Source organism: Chiloscyllium plagiosum, unplaced genomic scaffold (genome assembly GCF_037043375.1).
Source record: "Chiloscyllium plagiosum isolate Xiang-an unplaced genomic scaffold, Cpla_swu_hap1 HiC_scaffold_5, whole genome shotgun sequence".
Classification (NCBI taxonomy): Eukaryota; Metazoa; Chordata; class Chondrichthyes; order Orectolobiformes; family Hemiscylliidae; genus Chiloscyllium; species Chiloscyllium plagiosum.
In genome coordinates this window covers 8338928-8358128 of record NW_028270143.1, presented here as the reverse complement: position 1 = coordinate 8358128, position 19201 = coordinate 8338928, and the positions used below count along the sequence as shown (strand labels likewise).

General features: G+C 38.9%; 4 protein-coding genes across 4 annotated transcripts in view; all 4 read right to left on the bottom strand.

Annotated features, from left to right (window-relative positions):
- Window positions 1–560, bottom strand: part of LOC122549688 (homeobox protein Hox-A3) — a 33009-nt gene extending 32449 nt beyond the window's left edge. Inside the window, exon 1 of the mRNA XM_043689546.2 lies at window positions 539–560. The gene's annotated coding sequence lies outside the window, so the exon portion shown is untranslated. The remainder of the gene's footprint in view (window positions 1–538) is intronic.
- Window positions 561–1658: 1098 nt separating this feature from the next.
- LOC122549692 (homeobox protein Hox-A5) lies at window positions 1659–3695 on the bottom strand. Its single transcript, XM_043689552.2, has 2 exons — window positions 3107–3695; window positions 1659–2631 (listed from the first exon to the last, which is right to left on the bottom strand). The coding sequence occupies exons 1-2, from the start codon at window positions 3693–3695 to the stop codon at window positions 2381–2383; spliced, it is 840 nt and encodes a 279-aa protein (XP_043545487.2). The 3' UTR covers window positions 1659–2380.
- Window positions 3696–5719: 2024 nt separating this feature from the next.
- LOC122549697 (homeobox protein Hox-A6) lies at window positions 5720–7170 on the bottom strand. Its single transcript, XM_043689561.2, has 2 exons — window positions 6179–7170; window positions 5720–5979 (listed from the first exon to the last, which is right to left on the bottom strand). The coding sequence occupies exons 1-2, from the start codon at window positions 6606–6608 to the stop codon at window positions 5720–5722; spliced, it is 690 nt and encodes a 229-aa protein (XP_043545496.1). The 5' UTR covers window positions 6609–7170.
- A 6285-nt stretch (window positions 7171–13455) lies between these two features.
- On the bottom strand, window positions 13456–16340 carry LOC122549695 (homeobox protein Hox-A7). The gene is made up of 2 exons (XM_087986970.1): window positions 15856–16340; window positions 13456–14841 (listed from the first exon to the last, which is right to left on the bottom strand). The coding sequence occupies exons 1-2, from the start codon at window positions 16247–16249 to the stop codon at window positions 14609–14611; spliced, it is 627 nt and encodes a 208-aa protein (XP_087843096.1). The 5' UTR covers window positions 16250–16340; the 3' UTR covers window positions 13456–14608.
- Window positions 16341–19201: the final 2861 nt, after the last annotated feature.

The window sequence follows — 19201 nt, the reverse complement described above, 5'->3', positions numbered from 1 at the left end:
GAAGTTGTGCTGGAACGCTCAAAGTAAAAGCTAACTGCAATGCTTTCACGATGTGCACTAAGGTACCAATGCTACACAATTACCCAAAATGCATGACAAGTAATCTGAAAATACATAAGTCTCAACAGTACCAACTGTAGGCAGAAGCATAACACTACCCTCAAGAAAAAAAGTAAATAATGACACTACAGAAATTGCGGGGGAAAGTAACCCAAGTCAAGAATTAAAAAAGTATTAAGATGTTGAACAATGCCAGGGCATTGAATGAACATCAGTTGAATATGCTGTAAAAGCTTCTAACACATAAAAGAGTTTTAAATTGGGACTCACTGGTCTCCAAAAAGTTATTTCTTTTTAATCTTGCTCATTCGTATATATTTGCCAAAGAGAAGTTCTATATCACCACAGAAAGAACCCAGCCAACACTTTTCCCAGACATGTTTCTGCCTCAGTGCACTCTGGGTGCAGTTTAATCCATTTTACTGGGCCAAAACTCCTCGTGAAAAGTAATTAACGTTAATATTTCAACAAAATTTACCTTCTCTTGCAAGAAAACACAACTTTCCTGTGCATTGGAGTTGTGGAGCTGTGGATAGTCCTCTGAACATGAAAATTAGCCATTTGAGTGGCCTGTCTGCACACACAATCTGCAAAGGAACCAAATGAAGTCCAGCGTCAGTGAGATTATATGTTATGTAGAATATACTGTTGGTTGTCAACTCCCCAAAACCATAAAACTTACTTTAATGACACCACGTGATTTTTTATAGCCAGTGAGGCTATCAGTCTGTGCTATGGATGATTTTACGATCTAATTCATAGACAAAACCCTATTCATTTGGCACCCAAATGTCATATAGCCGGAACTGAGGTGTATAAAAGTTTATTGATTATAACTTTAAAGGACAAGCACTCACTAAGCAGAAAGGGTAAAAGTGCTGATCCCCCTTGCTGTCAGGAACTAAGAGGCGAATTTTCTGTCCTGCCTTCACGCGGTAAGTAAAGTTAACTCTATAAAGTGAAAAATACCTGTTGGGAAAGGTTTACGCGACGCTTTGGTCGAGTGCTTGAGAGAACGTGACTAACGCCTACCTGCGGAACAAAGTGGTTGATGTGCTTCAGGTTTCCCTTTTTCCTCAGACCAAAACTATAGAGTTTCCGAAAAGTCATGTCTACAAAGATGGTGTGTGTAAATGCAAGATTAGCAACAACAACAACAAAGAAATTGGGTGTTAGCGGGAAATGTGTGGTTCAACAAACGGTGCTGAAGTGCGCAAAAGACAAGGCGCATGAAACAATGCTGCAAGAGGCGAATTTAATTTGAACTGCGTAAAAATGCCAAATTACAATATAGCACGACGTTTAGGTACTGTATTGGCCATTGCTTGCAAAACTCTGAAATTTGCAACAACCAAAGATTGAGAAAATCTGCTTGTTGATTGCCCGACTTTATAAGTTTTCGCAACTTGATTGCCTGTTGTAAACCCAAGCTGCACGGTTTTCCCTCTGGAGGACTTGTGCGAAGTTAAACAAATTAGGAGAAACTCACTGGTTTTAGTGGGAGTATTGAACTGAAACTGTAATACACGGAAGTATTCGAAACAATTTACACCATAGGTCAGCAGACGCAGCAGAAAAACTTATCTGGGAGGCCAAAGTCCAGGAAAGTTACTATAGAAACTTTATTTTAACTTCCAGTCAGTTTTAAAAACAAATACAAAAGCTCATCACGAATTTCTTAAACTGCCAGTCTTTTAGGCTTTATATTTATCCTTTGTCACAAAAACATACACTGACGCTGCGCTAAGAGCCACTTATTGGAGTTCGTGCAAAGTCATACAAAGGCACAGCATAGACATACAGTTCAGAGTCGCAATATCCTTCACAAAATTCACTGCTCACTAATAACACAGAATAGGTAGCATCTCAGTGATTTAACACTACGATATCAATTACAGAGGACAATAATCTGAAATTAAATACATATTGCAAGCTTGGAGCTATTTTGACATTTAGCAACACTAACACTTACATACACTTTTTTTGCAGAGTGCAACACATTGTTACATTTTAACTGGACGATTTTATACAGTTACTTCAAGTAACACCGCTTGTATTAATATAAATAAGTTAAACAGCTATAATTCACAAGGCTATCCTACTCCTACAACATTGTTGTTACTCCTAGACAATATACTGTAAGCAGATTACTTGTACAGGCAACAGTACGACCAGAAAACAGACTAACGATTCAAAGATTGGGGCAGGGCAACATGGGAATGGTTTTCTTCATAGAAGTAACACGGGAGAGGAGTTTTGGAAGTCAGTACTGTATTGACATTATGCTAATTGGTCAGCTACTGCCCAGTACTTCTATTGATCATGGACGATATCCGCCTCCTGCAGCGGCCATGCTCATGCTTTTTAACTTGTTATCTTTTTTCCATTTCATCCTTCTGTTTTGAAACCAGATCTTAATCTGTCTCTCTGTGAGGCAAAGAGCATGTGCAATTTCTATCCGTCGTCTCCGGGTCAGGTATCTATTGAAATGAAATTCTTTCTCCAGCTCCAGGGTCTGATATCGGGTGTAAGCCGTCCTGGCTCTTTTACCTTCTGGTCCTCCCATACTGTCTGTAACCCACACACAACACACAAAAAAATGAATCCTTTGTTTAGTGCTAACAGTACATTGTCGAATATGAAATACATTACAAAACACATAAAGAAGGCAGAAGTCCGAAATCTAGCCCAGACATGTCTACGCTAACCCTTACGCTCTTGCTGTATCTTAATACCAAAATTACTTTAGAAACTTAACTATAACTAAATGTGAAAGTGCCCTCTTGGACAAAGCTGTCCCATCATAAACCGCACCTTTTTCTATCCAGCAATTCCTATTTACATTTGCATTACTGGTACAAAACTAGACACCTTACTAATAAATATCCCACCACCCAAATAGTTCCAAATACATTAGCAACTTTAATACGATGACCCTTCCAGAGATATTCAGAAACATTAGCGTGCATAGTTAGCAATTTGATTTTCAGCATTCAGAGTAATTCAGGACTCCACTAATGAAAAGATAAGAGAGGAGGGATTTTACCGTGACTTATGTGCAGTTTTCGCATCCAGGGGTAAATCTGAGGCTGTTGTTGTGCTGTGCTTTGCCCGTTCTGTGAACTTGGAGGGTCGCTGCTTGCCGGGGTGTCATCTTCAGTACCAGGCGATGTGCCAACCCCATCTCTACTGATGAGACTGCTGCTGCTGCTGCTGCTGCTGCTGGAATTTGAGGAGGTAGTTGGGCTTGCTATGGAGTTTTTGATTCCGTGGTGGTTGTCGCTAGCAGGCGGACTGACCACGGCGGAACAGGGTAGAGGGTCAGGTGAAGGAGACTGAGTGGATGTGGCAGGTTGGTTGTACCTGGTGTCTGCTCCTGCTTCTGGTCCTGCTGCTGCTGTTGTTGCTGCTGTAGAGTAGCTTCGAGATCTTTCACTGGCATTAAAGTGGTTAGATGCTGGACGACTAATGCTGAGATCCATCCCATTGTAGCCGTAGCCGTACCTGCTGGAATGCATCGTTGCAGAATCCCTGTATTGCTCGCTCACCGAGCTATGATCTCCATAATTATGTAACTGGTAGTCCGGGCCATTTGGATAGCGACCGCAGAATGAGTTTACAAAGTAAGAGCTCATTTGATTTTTTTATTTATTTATTTTTACTTGATTTGTGGCTCTTGGTCGCTTGTGCGTCTAGCACCCTGCACAATTTATGATGAATTATGGAAATGACTGGGACATGTACTTCGTTCCCTCCTACGTAGGCGCCCAAATATGGGGTACGACTTGGAATCACGTGCTTTTGTTGTCCAGTCGTAAATTCTCGCTGATGACCTCTAGAGGTAAATCCGTGCACTGTGGCTCCAAACTGGAAGGTTGCGTGGAAGGAAGAGCGTGGGGCACGCGCACCAGGGCGCGCCGCCGGCTCCCCGCAGTAGCTTTGGGTTGTCCTTGCGCGCCACCCTCTGGAGACTGAAGCCATGAGTCCTGTGGTTCTGATAAACTGGGCAATCGGCCTTGGGTCGAATTAAGGCTACCCACACATTTCAAACGTAACCGTTACATTTCGTAGAATAAATCACATAAAACAATGTGGAGGGGCATCTTTCAAAAAGAAAAGATTCACGCCAGACAATGTTGCAGTTGTTCAATCCCTAGGCTGAGATGTTTAAAAATATGCTGCCGCTGACAGTGTTACAAATAGGACTTGAGGGTGTCTTGTCACTGATTTGATTTGATTTAAAAAAAAACAGATTTAATTGTAGTTATTATGCGCTTACTGTCTTTATACGTCTTGGATGTCATCGGAGATTTGCTCAGGGAAAAACGGCATCACACAACATCAAAACGCCAATTCTTTCATCTGCTACTCTTCTCAAATTTCTCTTTAGTCCGTGTAATTCATAGTATTGAGCATTTATTCGCGTTTCGGCGAAAATTTGAAGCCATCGCGAACCTAAACTATTAAACCAACCTTTGCGTTCTTAAAAATCAGGTCACGTATATTGGAAATGAGTTTAAATCGTTCCAGTTTACTTTCGTACACGGTACATGTTAAACCAGAATTCCATTTTAATTGGAAAATAAACATGATCTTGTGCCTAAATTTACGTGGAAGCAATTTCTTTGCACACAGTTTAGTGTTGGTTCGATACGATGAAATGCTATGCAAGATCTAACAAAAGAGGGTCCACTTAACAAATAGTAATCCACCTAATCAAAACAAGAGCTCTGTGTCCGATGCTGGTTCTAGCTTCGCTGCAATAAACATGAAGAATATTTCATGATTTACCCGCGGATTCAGCTACGTCTTTAATTCTGCATTCAGTGAAAATTGCCGTATTTAATGGCCTTAGAAACTAAATAGTCATTCCTACCACGTATTCTGTCTATCTTTTTCTCTCTGAAACAAGGACATCTACCGATCAATTTCACAGTGCTAAGTTTCCTTTCACAGCTTATTTCATACAAAAACTTTTCGGCAGCTATAATTGAAGGCTAACCTTTTAGAAATCGGATAGTTTATTTATATATATATTACTGTATATATTTAATATAGATTTAAGAAATTTTAATTCGCAAAATTTCAATTTAAGCAATAGCGTCGCCAGGCTGAATTTGTTTTATCCTATGGCTGTCAAGTCACAAGCAAATATATTTGCTTCTCTTGGTAGAGAAAACATGGCACAAGCTAACTGAACACTGCGTCCTCTTCATTAGACAAAACCAAAAGCAGTAAGAAACCTTGCAGTAAACTATTGACATATACAATACCATATTTATCATTTGCAAATGGGCATATCCACTACGTTCATCATTTGAAGGGTGTCAAATTATATTTAAACCTATCCATTGAAACAATTAGAATACAATTTGAGGAGTAAATCATCACATAGTAACGACTAGAGAAGCAGAAACACTTACACTTCGCACTTATAAAACAATTAATCCTAAATGCCGTATAATTATAGTGTGCTGTGGAATGCAGAGTGTTTGCGACACTTCCTCTACCACTTATACATTAACACAAGCTCAAAGAGAGAGGGGCAACGAAAACAAACTGAAATACGATTTTTTTCTGTACTGTTTAGCAGAATGAGCAAATAAGAACTCACTACCAAACAGAAAGGCCCAGACTAACTTCTTGTGGTTTCGCGCTCTTACTCCCCTGTTTTATCCTCTGCGTCTTCGCTGTTGGATTCTGTTGTGTTTAGAAGTTTGTTTTCCTTTTTCCACTTCATTCTCCTATTCTGAAACCAGATCTTGATCTGACGTTCTGTGAGGCAGAGTGCGTTGGCAATCTCTATCCGGCGGCGTCTGGTTAAATATCTGTTAAAGTGAAATTCTTTCTCCAGCTCAAGAGTTTGGTATCGGGTATAGGTTTGTCGCCCTCGACGCCCATGAGGCCCAAAGACAGAACCTACATGATGGGAGCAAAAAAAAATGAAAGAAATTGAAACAAACAACTAACATTACCAATGCAATGCTATTGCTCAATCTTCCGACTCTAGAAAGTGTGCGGCATTTAACGTAACAATTAACATATACATGCACTCTTTACGTAAAGTTGGTTCCAAGTGTCAAGTTTTAACTTGTAATTTTCCACTATTAATACTCACTAGAACTTGAATTCATTCGTTGCATCCAAGGGTAAATTGGAGTACTGTACTTCCGGTCGTTTCCTTCCTCATTTAAAATTTTGTTTTGTGCACAATCTGTTTTGTACTGTTGGTCTGAGGAAAAGAAATCATCCTGAGCTCTATGCTTCCCACTCCCGGATGGCGAAACACTGGTTAGATCCTTTTCAGGATAGAAACAAGAAGCTCCATACTCATACGATGCCCGATTGCAAGCTATTACTGAGTTGGATTGTTGGTAATAACAAGGTGACGAGTAACTCTTATCCTGGAGCGTCGCTGCCCCATAGGAAGCTGGAAAGTGCCTTAGAGCATCATACCCCGTTGTATAGAGTGGGATCTGTCCGAGGAAGGAGTCCTGGCCACTGGGCAGTGAAACAGGGAAAGTAGGGTTCACAAAATACGAACTCATTTGCTCCACACTCTGTAGTAATATGATTTGTTATGTATTAGTACACAATGTGGTTTAGCTATTAGTAGTCATCGAGGTGGTTTGTTTCAGGATGGCCGAGCGCCAAAGCGACAGCAGCAAATATAACCAGCTGATCAGCCTCTGGCCAATAGAAAACGACTCTGGTTCAAAAAATTCCCTGGAGATCCGGCGACTGAGCTAGCAAAGTTACAAACAACCAAATCTGCTCTGAACTATAACAGAGGTGATTTTAATGGAATATTAGTGACCAAATGAGAGCACTATCAGTTTACAGGATATAGCTATGCATACATATTTTAGATACATTCATACATGGACTTATGACTGTGCATTGCGTATTCTCACAATTGCTAGATCAACAATAATTAGGAGATAGATGATCGAGAAGGAAGAAATAAATCAACAAATCACTAGTTCTGTGGATTTCTCTTCCAGGTAGAGGCACATAGTATTTTAGATGGGTAAATAATAGCTGTAAGAATTTAGGTTTTGTATTTACATATTTTTCCATTTTGATTTGTTATGCTGCAAGCACAACATTCCTTTTGCTAGCTTGTGTATTCTAGTTGAGAAACATCAGACCACAGACCTCCATAATATTTTTCTCTGCCCATTTTAAACAAAGAACAACAGCGTCTACAAGTACTGGGACTCACAACATCAAGTGTCCCTGAATTGTGCCTTCAGTAAATTCATACCAGTAATAAATAGACACAACCTGATGGTAAGAGTATATATACAGGGACATGATTTATAGATTTAATTTTGATATTCTTATAAAGAAAATCCCAACAGTAGAACGCAACGCAGTTTCTCAGCTTTAAAAGATTTCACAGTAATGGTGCGTGGGAGTAATTGTTATTGCACCAGCGTTCTTCATTAAAGCATGCATGCATATACATGTGCATTTAGTTTACAAACACCACAGTACTTCCAGGGAAACATGTATTTAACCAAAATTCGCCGGGTTTTTTTTAACGGCCAAGCGATCTACAAACACATAGAAGCTCAATTTTATGTTTGATAACCTTATATAGGGTTCTCTTCCATTAGATTGTTGTTTTAATTGCATACGATTGAAATTCACTAATACTCCCCAAATCCCAACTTCGATTTTCCATAATTGCACACTGTTAAGGTTTTATCGACCATAAAAGAGTGGAATGTTTCCTTTCGAATAATTAGGCATTTTTGAGCATCTCAATGGGGACATTTGTGTTTTCCAATAACAGAGCATTTGCTGCGCCCTGAGCGCGGCATCAGATCGCAGTAAAAGGACGGAAGCCAAGGGCTCCTTGCTAAAGATCTCATTATCTCGTTAGGTTTCCTTTCCGTCAACAATGGTCACATCTCTTACTGAAATATCTGCGGTACAGTAAACAATATATGAAGAGGATGTTTATATATTTTAAGCAAGAAAGATATTTCAGCCCTCGAGTAAACACTTTTACAGCACCTATAGCCGAATTCGAAACATGGCAATTAGAGGGCAATCATTGCAAATTAAGGAGAATTGGTGAATGCGGTTGTTAGTAGTCGGAGAATTTTGTATTTTCGACAGCTAAAAAGGTTTCTTTGGGACGGATATCTCATCAGTGATTGCAAGTAATTAAAATACCACGAGTAGGTTCATTTTCAGTCCTGAAAGCTTATACCTGTTTCTCTTTCTTAATTATAGGCTGGCTATATGTAAAAAAAACAAACCGAGAGCTGGCCGAAATCAAAAGCTATATCTGTTCGAAGTGTGAGTATAAATACAGAGCAATTATGGAGGAAAATGTGCAAGATCAAGCCAGTTCGACCCCTCTTAATGAAAGGCCGACGCTTGCCGCTTTCCTCAGTTTCTGCCCTAAAGCCTCTAATCATGTACAATATTTATGCATTTACTTCCAATTGTAAAATGAATTTTAATAAATTCGAACAGTTCTCGTCAACGTGAATCTTTTCTGTTTATGATTTGCTTTGGTGTTTTATTTTTGGCTTCCACGTTTGATTAATAAGCCCCCACAATTGCTGCATCCTTTAACATGAAGAATCTTCACACAAGTTGTGCTGTGAAATGACCGAAATACAGAACAGAAAAAGGTGATATTGAAAGATGAACAAAAGAGCAATGCGTAAACCACGGCTATTATTTTCCAATTAGGTTGAACGGCTAATAGCCACTGCTGCTGCACTGTGTGCTTGGAAAACTAGAGAAAATAAGGCAATATAATGAGACCAACAACACACAGAGTGGGGAAACTTGCTACTAAAGAGCACATAGAATATATCAAATAATAACTTGATCTGTATGTATCTTCTGGGGGAAAAACAATGCCGCACAATTGAACTGTTTTCACCACTAACCTAGACTTTAATACTATATTTTGCAATTCATACTTTTAAAAATAACATGGCAGTTTCAAAAAATCAAGCACCAATTAATTTTCCTCTGGAAAAGACTAAAATACTGACGTTGCGATTTATTCTTTCCGTTGACGTATTTCCATTTCCTCGCAGATAGCAAACCTTCCGAATAAGATAAAATAATAGATTCTAAACAGATGGGATCTGGAACTCCACGTGTTCAATGGTAGTACAGTTGAAGTAAGAGAATGTCATTTTTAAATTTAAAGAAAACAAGAAAGATGAGGTATTTCAAAGTCCACAAGCGTGTAAATTCGTATTTTGAATGTCGTTAAGAAGAAGGAAATTTCTTCCCAAGTGTTACTCAGTCTTGCAGCGATCAGAACTGATATAGCCTAATTAGCAACTACAGACAGAATGTCTCTTGGTTTATTAGGTGGAATTGGGGCCTAGTTTGGGCTGAGTGAAGTTGACTAAGTAATATTTTTAAACGTATGTATATGTACGTATCTAAAACAAAAATTATACACGCATTTAATCCATTTACCTAATTTATCTAAAAGGAAACAACATGCCTCCTTTGAAATTGCGAGGCCGTGCTTCAAGTTTTCCACCCACCGGCGCTTACGTTACTTTTTTTTTGCTACGCTCACATCTCGTTAACAAGTTGCCGCAATTTGAACTATGACTATTGCAAGGAAACAATATAAATGTTCCAATTACTTTGATGTAGCTGTAATCCCTTCCAGAACGGCGGTTCTTCGAAAGTATAAATGATCGAATGTTATTTGCTATATTTTACATAAATAGCTGCATTCTGACAGATTAAAATAACTCTGTGCTTTATCACCATAAAACAGGCCTATTCATTAAAATCACGATTCACTGACGACACTGTTTCTTGTTATGGTATAACCGTGATTCATTCAAATTCTTCGTTTAATTCGATTTCATGTTTCTTACACGAGGAAAACAAATCCTTCAGAAATTCTCTAACATCACAAATGTGGGCTCTTATCACACTTTAACCAAATAATTAAGGGGGTATCGTAGGTGTTCAGTAAGTAAACTCCATTTCCCAGTCTTTATCAACAATCAAAGTGTATTTGACCGTTTCTATCCACAAACACGCAAATTTTAACTTGTAACTTTAGCACAATTATGAAACATTTACTAACGATCAATGCGGGTCAAATAAGTAATTGGTGGGACGCATTTCATACGTACAAACATTACACTCAAAGGCCTAATATAGTCTTAGTGATAGACCGCGTGATGTCTCTTTCTGAGCGCAAAGCCCATAGTTTCACTCATTTTAAATCGAAACAAATAATTTAATGCAAAAACGTTCGAAAAGCCATTCAGTCAAGTTTAGTGCGTGGTACTATACAAGCAAATTTGTGATTACTGGACATGTCTACCAAGCAACACATTGAACGGTTAGTTTAAGAATGCAAGCCAACCATTTCATCAGTAACACATGACCAAGAGACACGCTATGCAGCAGCACCACAAGTTTGCTCACACTCCAAACACACGGTGGCAGCAACGAGTCCAAAAGAGGACAGCAAACATTAATAAATATCCACACGAACACACACATTCTCAGTCAGACGGTTCTAAGTGTCTCAGTGTCAGAAGGACAACCTCCGCGTTAAGTAAGAAAAACAACAGACAGCAAATTTGCATGCTCACACCCGAAATAGGATATCTTTGATCATTTCTCATTCTTGAGGAGCCATCAACACTGAAATTAACCACAAATAACTAGGGACGATGATTCACAGATAAACACAGATAAACGTGGATTAGATCTCCACCAGAAAATGTTTGAACAAAATAACAAAAGTGGATACTAGAATATATCGCACCTTTATCGAAAACCATGCGAAGGAAGAGCAGTAATTCAAAAGAAATAAACCATTTAACTGAAGAACGGGCACCGTAACTGATTGTTTATTTCGAAATTGAATAAATAGTTTCTTTTTCAACCGCAATGAATCTGCAATAGATTTCATTACAACAAGCCTCATCCCAGATTCCCCCTACATGACATTTAAAAACTGAATCAAGGTTCATGTTTTATTTCTGTCAATTTGTTCCTTACGCAAAACATTTTGAACGAACAGAACGGCTGTTGGTCAGAGACAATCAGAACGTACGACGTCAAAAAACATTATTCACACTTATTTCAAAACAAATAGATTCCAAAAAAAATTACAAATACAGAACAACTGTCCCTAAAACAGTCAAATTACACTCAATAAATGCCCAACAAACGCTACATTTCGAGTTATCACAATTCAAAGGTCATCGTCACTTTTACACGACACTCTTCAACTTTGGCAAATTAAAGATCTTTAAAGGTTAGCTTTAACAATAACTTTGCTTGAAAGACCTGTTAAAAATACTTTTGTTTTGCAGAACTGCAAAGCTGAGAATGGGCCTTACCTTGCTGCAGATTCCTCCCCTCGGTCTGGCTAGTCCGGACTCTGCACAAACCGGCTGTGGTATTTGCTGAGCCCCAGTGTCAGTGTTTGCAGAGCCCATGTCTAGTTTGACAGCTGTCCGTTCAGCTCCATCCCAGGCCCCTGGCTCCCGCATTCCGCCAGCGGCGTTTGGTGACGACCTGCAGGAAACTGCCGTGCGGATCAGAGCCGGCGCTTTTTAATCCAATGCTCCACCTTCCGTGGAGGAATTCGTAGCTGCCAGCCATAGGATCTGTGCCGAAAGCTTGGATGCATTGAAGCTCCATAGGCGAATAATCACTGCGCTCGGAGGGGGGAAAAAAAGAACAAAATATGCGTTGCTGAAAGCCCGCAAGCTCTCACATCCGAACCAACACGCGCTTAGCAAAAGAATGCAGTTCTATAGTCGCAAGGGAAATTATAAAAAGTTCATGTTCACGGTTACACTCCACATGACTTTCAGTGGCCAATGGAAAAACCGAACAACTCGTAAAGTTCTATTGCAAAGTTGTAAATTTTCATAAAACAACAACGGATTTATGACATTTCCCCATGACTATTAGGAGGCAGGTCTTAGACGCCATTTTTAACAAAGAGTCAGGTTAAAATTGTGAAATTATGAAAGATTTTTTCCACGGTTTAAAAATAATTTTGTAATTTCTGAAGCTACATTAATATGTCCATAACACCCGTTTGCAATCCGTGCTTTTTTTTCACAGAAATCACTAGTTTCTGCTTTCAGGCGACTATTGTAACGAATCAATTCTGGTTTACGTATCATCAGATTTGTTCTATCGACATTTCTTCTGGTTTACTCGTTTCTTGAATATGTTGCATTTCAAAAATGGCAATGAGCTCGTCCCGTATCTTGGGATCGAGCTACAAGTTACAGTGCCGCACTGCATGCATTACAAATAAAGTCTGCGCCTGTCCGAATATTCATTCAAAGCTCGGCGATGAAATAGCGACTCGATTCTTTTTTTAAATTTGATTTTAATTTTTGGTCGTTATGAAACCAGACACTACGCTCACTGTGTTCTCATCTTTTCCATTTTTCTTAGACTCTCTGAAAGGGAAATGAGCTCGATCAGGCGTCGGGTCCAGCTTGCTTCATGAGAACTTTAGCCCATCGTCGACCCAACCTGCGTCTTAATTCGAATGCATTGCTCGCAAATACGGCCTTTTTAAAAATATTATTGTCAACGATAATTAACAGAGCATAATGTGCACAAAAGACTTTGACATATTCAGTTTTAATCTGTTTGAAACGTGCCCATTTCGTGGACAAAAATTATGGATTCATTTGTTCTTTTATGAAAAACAGATTGTATGGCAATGAATGGACTACAATATAGAAATATGTATTTGTTACTCTGAAATAATTTATTTTTAATTGCTGCTGTTAATGATCGTACTTCTGTGTATTAACGAATCATGGGGCCACTCATTTGGTGGTAATCTGCTCAGGCCAGGAAAGACAGTCTGTTTATTCAAGCACCGTTTAATGTTTCTCATTTTTGTTTGTCTACAGAGACTCCATTCAAAGTATACAAGACTGGAACGAATATATGCATTTTAAATAGATTGCACCTTAAACCTTTAACATCAGATATTATTTAACAACACATACACATATTACAAAGCAAACTTTCCATTGACAGATACCATACTGAATATGGAACCACAATATATCTAGTCGACGATGCTGCTCGAAATTTCTATTATTACATTTGGTTACAGTTTTTAAAAATGTTTATAATTTAGACAGTACACATGTATAAGACAACTGACACAACAAACTTAAAAGAAAGACAATTACATCATTCAATGATACATGGTTGCTTGAAATCTTTAGCAGGTATATATTTTAATGCCATCAATCAGAGAGAAATATAGCAATTTCCCCCATTCATATATAACTTGTTTTACTGTTTATTTTTACATTATAGTATTTAAGCACAGTACGAAACAACTCCATCCGCGTCAAATGTAAACCGGTATCTAGGTAGTTATCATTATGTTGTGTTATAAAGTGGCTATATATGCACCTCATTTAAAAAAAAACATACATCGGAATATTATTCACATTTTTGTTCTCATATAATGGGTACTGTTTAGAGAAGTGTGAAAAGTCTAGACTTCAAGAACACTCTCTGTCAAGAAACGAATATTTAATTCGAACATTTAGGTAGTTTCCAAAGACGTGCAAGATGTCCACTATTGTGGTCTAGGTAGTTACATTTCATTGCTTATGCGAAAAGACAAATCTTCTTCATTTTGTTAATAGAACGGTACATCTCGGTGTATAGTGGCACACTCAGAGATTAATTGAGAAGTAATGTAAAAAATAATAAGAACGAAAATTTGAATAGAAATAAACTACTTTATTCGACTAGTTAGCCTTCTGGCCATTCTTGCTATGTATGTTAGAGTGGCTCAAGAACTTGGTCTCTGATTGGGCTGGGGTCGACTATCTATTATCACGGGTATTTTTGTTTTGTGAATACTGTGCAAGAATATTTCAAAACACGTGAAGAAGACATTAACAGAAGTAAAGTAAGTTTGAGAAGTAGTTCAGTGCATGAGATATATTTTAAAACACGCAATGACATTTGAATTTTGCATTACATAGGTTAGAGCAATGGTCACATTTAGTTTTATCGGCTAATGTATCCCGATAATTGCACTATGGCAGATTCAGAATCCAAATTCAATTCATTTCATTTTAACAATAGAGAAGAAGGATTTCGAATTTCTTTCGCGTTCCTTGTAATATTGCGGGCAGAGATTCTCAATTAAAACTTGAGAAATCAAGCATTTCAATTTGACTGCCTGCCTTGTAACATTTGCAGACAATTGTTCTCAGTCCTTCCACTTTCCTTTTGTTACTGAAAACATGGATTCTGGACTCAATTCTTAGCTCTCTACTAATGCCAATAAAGATTTTGATTTATTTTTTGAAAAGATGAAATCTAAATCAGCGAACTTTAATTTTTAAAGACATGATTTCGAAAGAGGTTATTAAAACACATAGGTAGTATCATGAGCGCTAGCGCACACCATTTCTGAAATAGTCCACGATTGTGGTTAGCTAGTCAAATGTCATGGTTTCGCGGCGACAGAGCAACTTTCTTCGCATAGTTCAAGATTTTGGTGGGAGTCTCATTCCTGCTTTTCCTCGGTCGTGGTGCTAGAGCTCCCAGCTTTGGTTTCTTTTTTCCATTTCATCCTCCTGTTCTGGAACCAGATTTTGATCTGCCTCTCAGTCAGACACAGAGCGTGGGCGATTTCGATCCGTCGTCTGCGAGTCAGATAGCGATTGAAGTGAAATTCTTTCTCCAGTTCCAGCGTCTGGTAACGGGTATAGGTCTGTCGCCCTCTTTTTCTGTCCGGGCCTGGGAAGGGGAGAAAAAACAGAGCAACCAAGCCATGAACCCAACTTTTAAAACCACCTTTCATAAATACACAATGCCCGCGATGTGGTCAACCCCATTCCTGTTGCTTTCAACATCCCCTCGTCATCTCTGCTCTTACAGAACCCCATTGAAATATCTGTGGCTGAACCAACTACTCAGATGCCAAGGGTCTGAGTTAAAATGCAAATTAACTTTTGGGATCTGAGAGGAACCTTCTTCTAGCAAAACGGTTTTTGAAAAGAAAAATAAGTTTCCAGTGCAAATCACTTGTGTTCTTAATAGTTTATTTACATCCAAGCGGCTGACGGAATAAAATTTCACCCAGTATATAGGGTTGGAATATTAATATTTCAGACACAGGAATGACAGGTAACTAAAATTGTAAGGCTGTATGTGCATGTGTGTGTGTGTTTTGTTCCAGATCTATTCGATTCTAATGCTAGCAATTGAAATGCCTAATTTTACTCTGGTGGTTCGAGCTTGTATGTTATAGCACCGAAGTAATGCGTTTCAAATACGGACTTGTATCTACAAAGGGGGCGGGGGAAGTTTTACAAGGACCCAAAGATCTTTTACGGAGTGAAAAACAAAGAGAGAAAACGCTTCAGTTCCACGACCTTGCCCAATCTGTAAACAAACTTTAGACCTGCAATGTATCAATCCCCATCCTCTCAAGAATAAACGGTGTTTTTTTCCCGTGTATCAGTAAAGAACATAGCTCTCATTTGATGTTGATAAAAGTGGGTAAACAAGCAATATGTGAGTTGCTGTTAACTTTAAAGGAGCGGAAGTCGAGTGCTTTTACGAGGATTGTACTGATTAATTGTGCAATAAAAGTTTTATGATTGCTATCTGCCTACAATACCACATACGTTTGAGGAACTGGTCCTCAGCTACCATTAAAACTCTTAACTACCTTCAGGATGTAGTGGCGCTCATTTTAACTGGTCATTTGCACGTTTTCTCATCGCTATGTTACACTATGTCCCATACCTGCATTCCTCATCCAGGGGTAAATCCGGAAATTGCTCTCTGCTTGAGGGTGCACGTTTGTCTGATCCAATTTTTCGCAACCCTGTTTGCTCAGATCGCTGCAAAGAACTGGAATGTTCTGGTCTAAGGCAGAGCAGCGCAGGTTGTAGGAATCGGAATTTAAGTTATAACCTGTGTTGTACATGGAAGGGCCGTGATAGATTGCACTGTTAACATTGTACAGGCCGGCCATCGGGGCTGGGAAGGCGCTGGCGCCCGCTCCATAGCTGGATCTTTGTGAGTTGGTAGCAAAAGCGCAAGAAGTTGCTTCTGTAAAGCCACTCGCGTTCTGGAAAACGGATGTCCCCGCCGTATATTTGGGAAAAAGAGCATTCACATAATACGACGAACTCATAATTTTGTCTGGTGATTTGTTGGCCAGGACTCTTCAGTGTCGGTTTTACGAGATAGCGTGATAAATGGTAGCATTACACCCCCGATTTACACCAAGCACCCATTTTCCTTCGGCCCGACTTATTTCTATTCACGTGACCTGGCCATGTGATCCCGTCACCCAATAGCATTCCACATCACAGGTGGTAAATAGCATGTATTCGACTATTTTCAAAAAGATATTGTACAAAAATCGCACACAATCTTTTAATATTGGAAGTGTCGATAGACTGTGTCACCTTAAAAGGTCAATGTCTTCTGTTAATTTCTTTCCCAAGCCACTGTGCCATTTACATGTTTAGGAACGCAGGTATGATTCCAACATTGTTGAGAATAAGATGTGTGATGAATCTGGAAGTGCAAAGAGACCCATACGATTTGGTTACATTTTAAAAGAAGCAGAAATCATGACTAGTATAGTCGCACTGGTGTAACATTTAGGAACATTCTGTAATGTTTGGTTTAAAAGAAAAGGTTACGTGGAAGAATTGAAAATAAGTGAGCAGTTGCATTTCTCTCTTTATTCTTTACCCCCAACATCCCTTGCCCGCCCCCTCCCCAACCCCGTGTAGTTGTTTGCTGTCTAACGATGCCATCAAGGCACTGTACAGTTTCAGAGACACTGGAGACTTGCTGAATTTAGATTGGATGTACATCTAAACTCGAAATTATAAAACAAATCAATTATAGGCAAATAGTGAGAGTTATAGGTACAAGATATATGCTGCAGGATCAAAGCGCAAGATGGCTGTATTGCTACCTCTGATGCGAACGCTCGGATTTTTGTTTTAACATTCAAGCTTGGTCATCTATTGATTTATTAAAATGCACGAGTTCACTTTGGGGATGACCACATTTCCTCTGGCGGGTTTCAGTGAAACAACTATTCCGCGGAAACCTTTTAGAGTTGCTAGGTAATCTGATTGGAACCCCACAGGGGATTTACCCCGGGTATCGTTTCCGCCTTCTGTTTTACAACTTTTTTCTCTCTCTCTCTCGCTCGCTCTTTCCCAATCCTCTCGTTAGATCACAGAACTTGTCTCCGAAGCTGTTGTCCACAATGTCCGGGCATATTGACCAGTTACTGTGTCTAGGGTTTTCGTTCCTCTCGAGCGGATCAGTTGCTTTTATGTTCCACATTAATAGGCATATTTTGTCAGGGTTAGGCGTAGGAAAGCACAGCCAGCATTTACAGCAGCTAGACAGTCTAGGAAGTATGCACCTGGTGTGTTAATAGTAAAGGATTATTACAATAAAAACATGTTTCTGCCTTTCCGTCTGGGATATTTTAGGAACTGTTTGCTCTGCTATTCGGAAATGTTGTTTTCTTTTGATCTCTGGAGTCTCCTCTGGCATGTCCCAATCTCTGTGCTGAACAGACAGGCTTCACACCAGCAGAAACGCTTATCAGGAAGTTATTGCACTACCTTCGCTCCTCGCTCGTTAAAAGAACTATACTTACTGGAAAAAGACTGCACGATCTGTATGCTTCCATGTCTCCTGTGCATACCTACAACGAAAGGACGATAGATGTTTCGGGAAGCGCTCTAGATTGCGGTGTGAATTCGGATCTTTCCTCTATTAAAATATGTCCGAAGCCGATTTTTACCAGACACAAACATGGTGAGAGTTTATAAATAAAATGTCCATCACTGCAATCAGCGACGATTGCTATTATTACCTTCTAAGTCCAGAATAAGAAAAAAAATATACAGTCAGTTATCAGAAATATGGGAGAACTTTTTAAAAATGTATATTCCAGGTCAAAAGATTTCTCGGTTAAAAAAAAATATCGTTCCGGATTGCACTTCAACTGCAAGGAAATAAATCACCAATAATAATCGGGGAAGTACAAATCAGGAAAAGAGGACACTTTAGGAAAGTACACTATAGCTAGACCGTTTGCCAGTAAAGTCAACATTTTCACTTGTGAGTTTGTAGTCCAAACATAACAAATGAACGCTGTTAAAGTAAGGACAATGTTTGTTGCTCGAGCACACATCTGAAATATTATTATTTAATAATATGAAATAAATGTCTGCGAAAAGAGTTTTTTTAAAAAAATTGCTGTTTATTTCGCCGTTTCTCATGACATAAAGATTCCACGCACTGACGGCCATCGAGCATTGCAAATACACGGCCCAATGTTTATCACTAAAATGCATACCCCAACATCTTAATGAACACCATAATTTGTTGTGCATTCTAATATTCCATTAAATAAGATTTCTCCACTACGGCAATAACGTAGAAGCTTTATTGAGCAGCAATCTGAAATAGCTTTTTTTACCTTAATTATCCGGGATCTGGAGACGTATTCACCATCACATTCTATTACCAGCTTGAGCCGGAGGAAGTATAGAGACAAAGAAAACTCCACGGATTTTTCAAACGAATTAGCAAATTATTATAGCCATGACTTCAAAGGTTATCGTGTATTTTTGAAACAAAATCAATTGACCTAAATGGTTGGTCAGTAACCCATGATATGTTTATGAATCGAAGAATTTCAAACTGGTTCTGCTCTTTTAGCCTGGAGACTGAAAGAAAAAAAAACCATCTGGAGTATACCCATATCACTTCTTAATTTCACAGACAGACAAATATTCAACGTTGTCCCACGCGTTATGTTTTGCTCAACATTTAAGTGACAATGGTACATTTCTAAATTTCTGAAAGTCCAATGTCTTCTATATTTCCGGACACAGCTCTATGTCTAGTAAAGTTGTCTATTTTTTTTTCTCTTAGTAGTTGGAACAGCTTGTTATAATTTTATTTTGCTCTGCCTACAGGCACATGTGAAACATTAATGATTATGTTGCATAGTAACAGATTATCCTGATTTGTAGCTGGGAATCCTGCGTATCAATCGACAAAATGGCAAAGTGATCACCAAGCATTTATTTGAATTTGT

Coding starts and splice junctions, on each gene's coding strand:
- LOC122549695 (XM_087986970.1), bottom strand. CDS start 16,249: ATGAGTTCGTCGTATTATGTGAATGCTCTTTTTCCCAAATATACGGCG. Junction 14,842..15,855: donor CCCCTGGATGAGGAATGCAG/GTATGGGACATA, acceptor TCCCCTTCCCAG/GCCCGGACAGAAAAAGAGGG.
- LOC122549697 (XM_043689561.2), bottom strand. CDS start 6,608: ATGAGTTCGTATTTTGTGAACCCTACTTTCCCTGTTTCACTGCCCAGT. Junction 5,980..6,178: donor ACGAATGAATTCAAGTTCTA/GTGAGTATTAAT, acceptor CCCATCATGTAG/GTTCTGTCTTTGGGCCTCAT.
- LOC122549692 (XM_043689552.2), bottom strand. CDS start 3,695: ATGAGCTCTTACTTTGTAAACTCATTCTGCGGTCGCTATCCAAATGGC. Junction 2,632..3,106: donor AAAACTGCACATAAGTCACG/GTAAAATCCCTC, acceptor TGTGGGTTACAG/ACAGTATGGGAGGACCAGAA.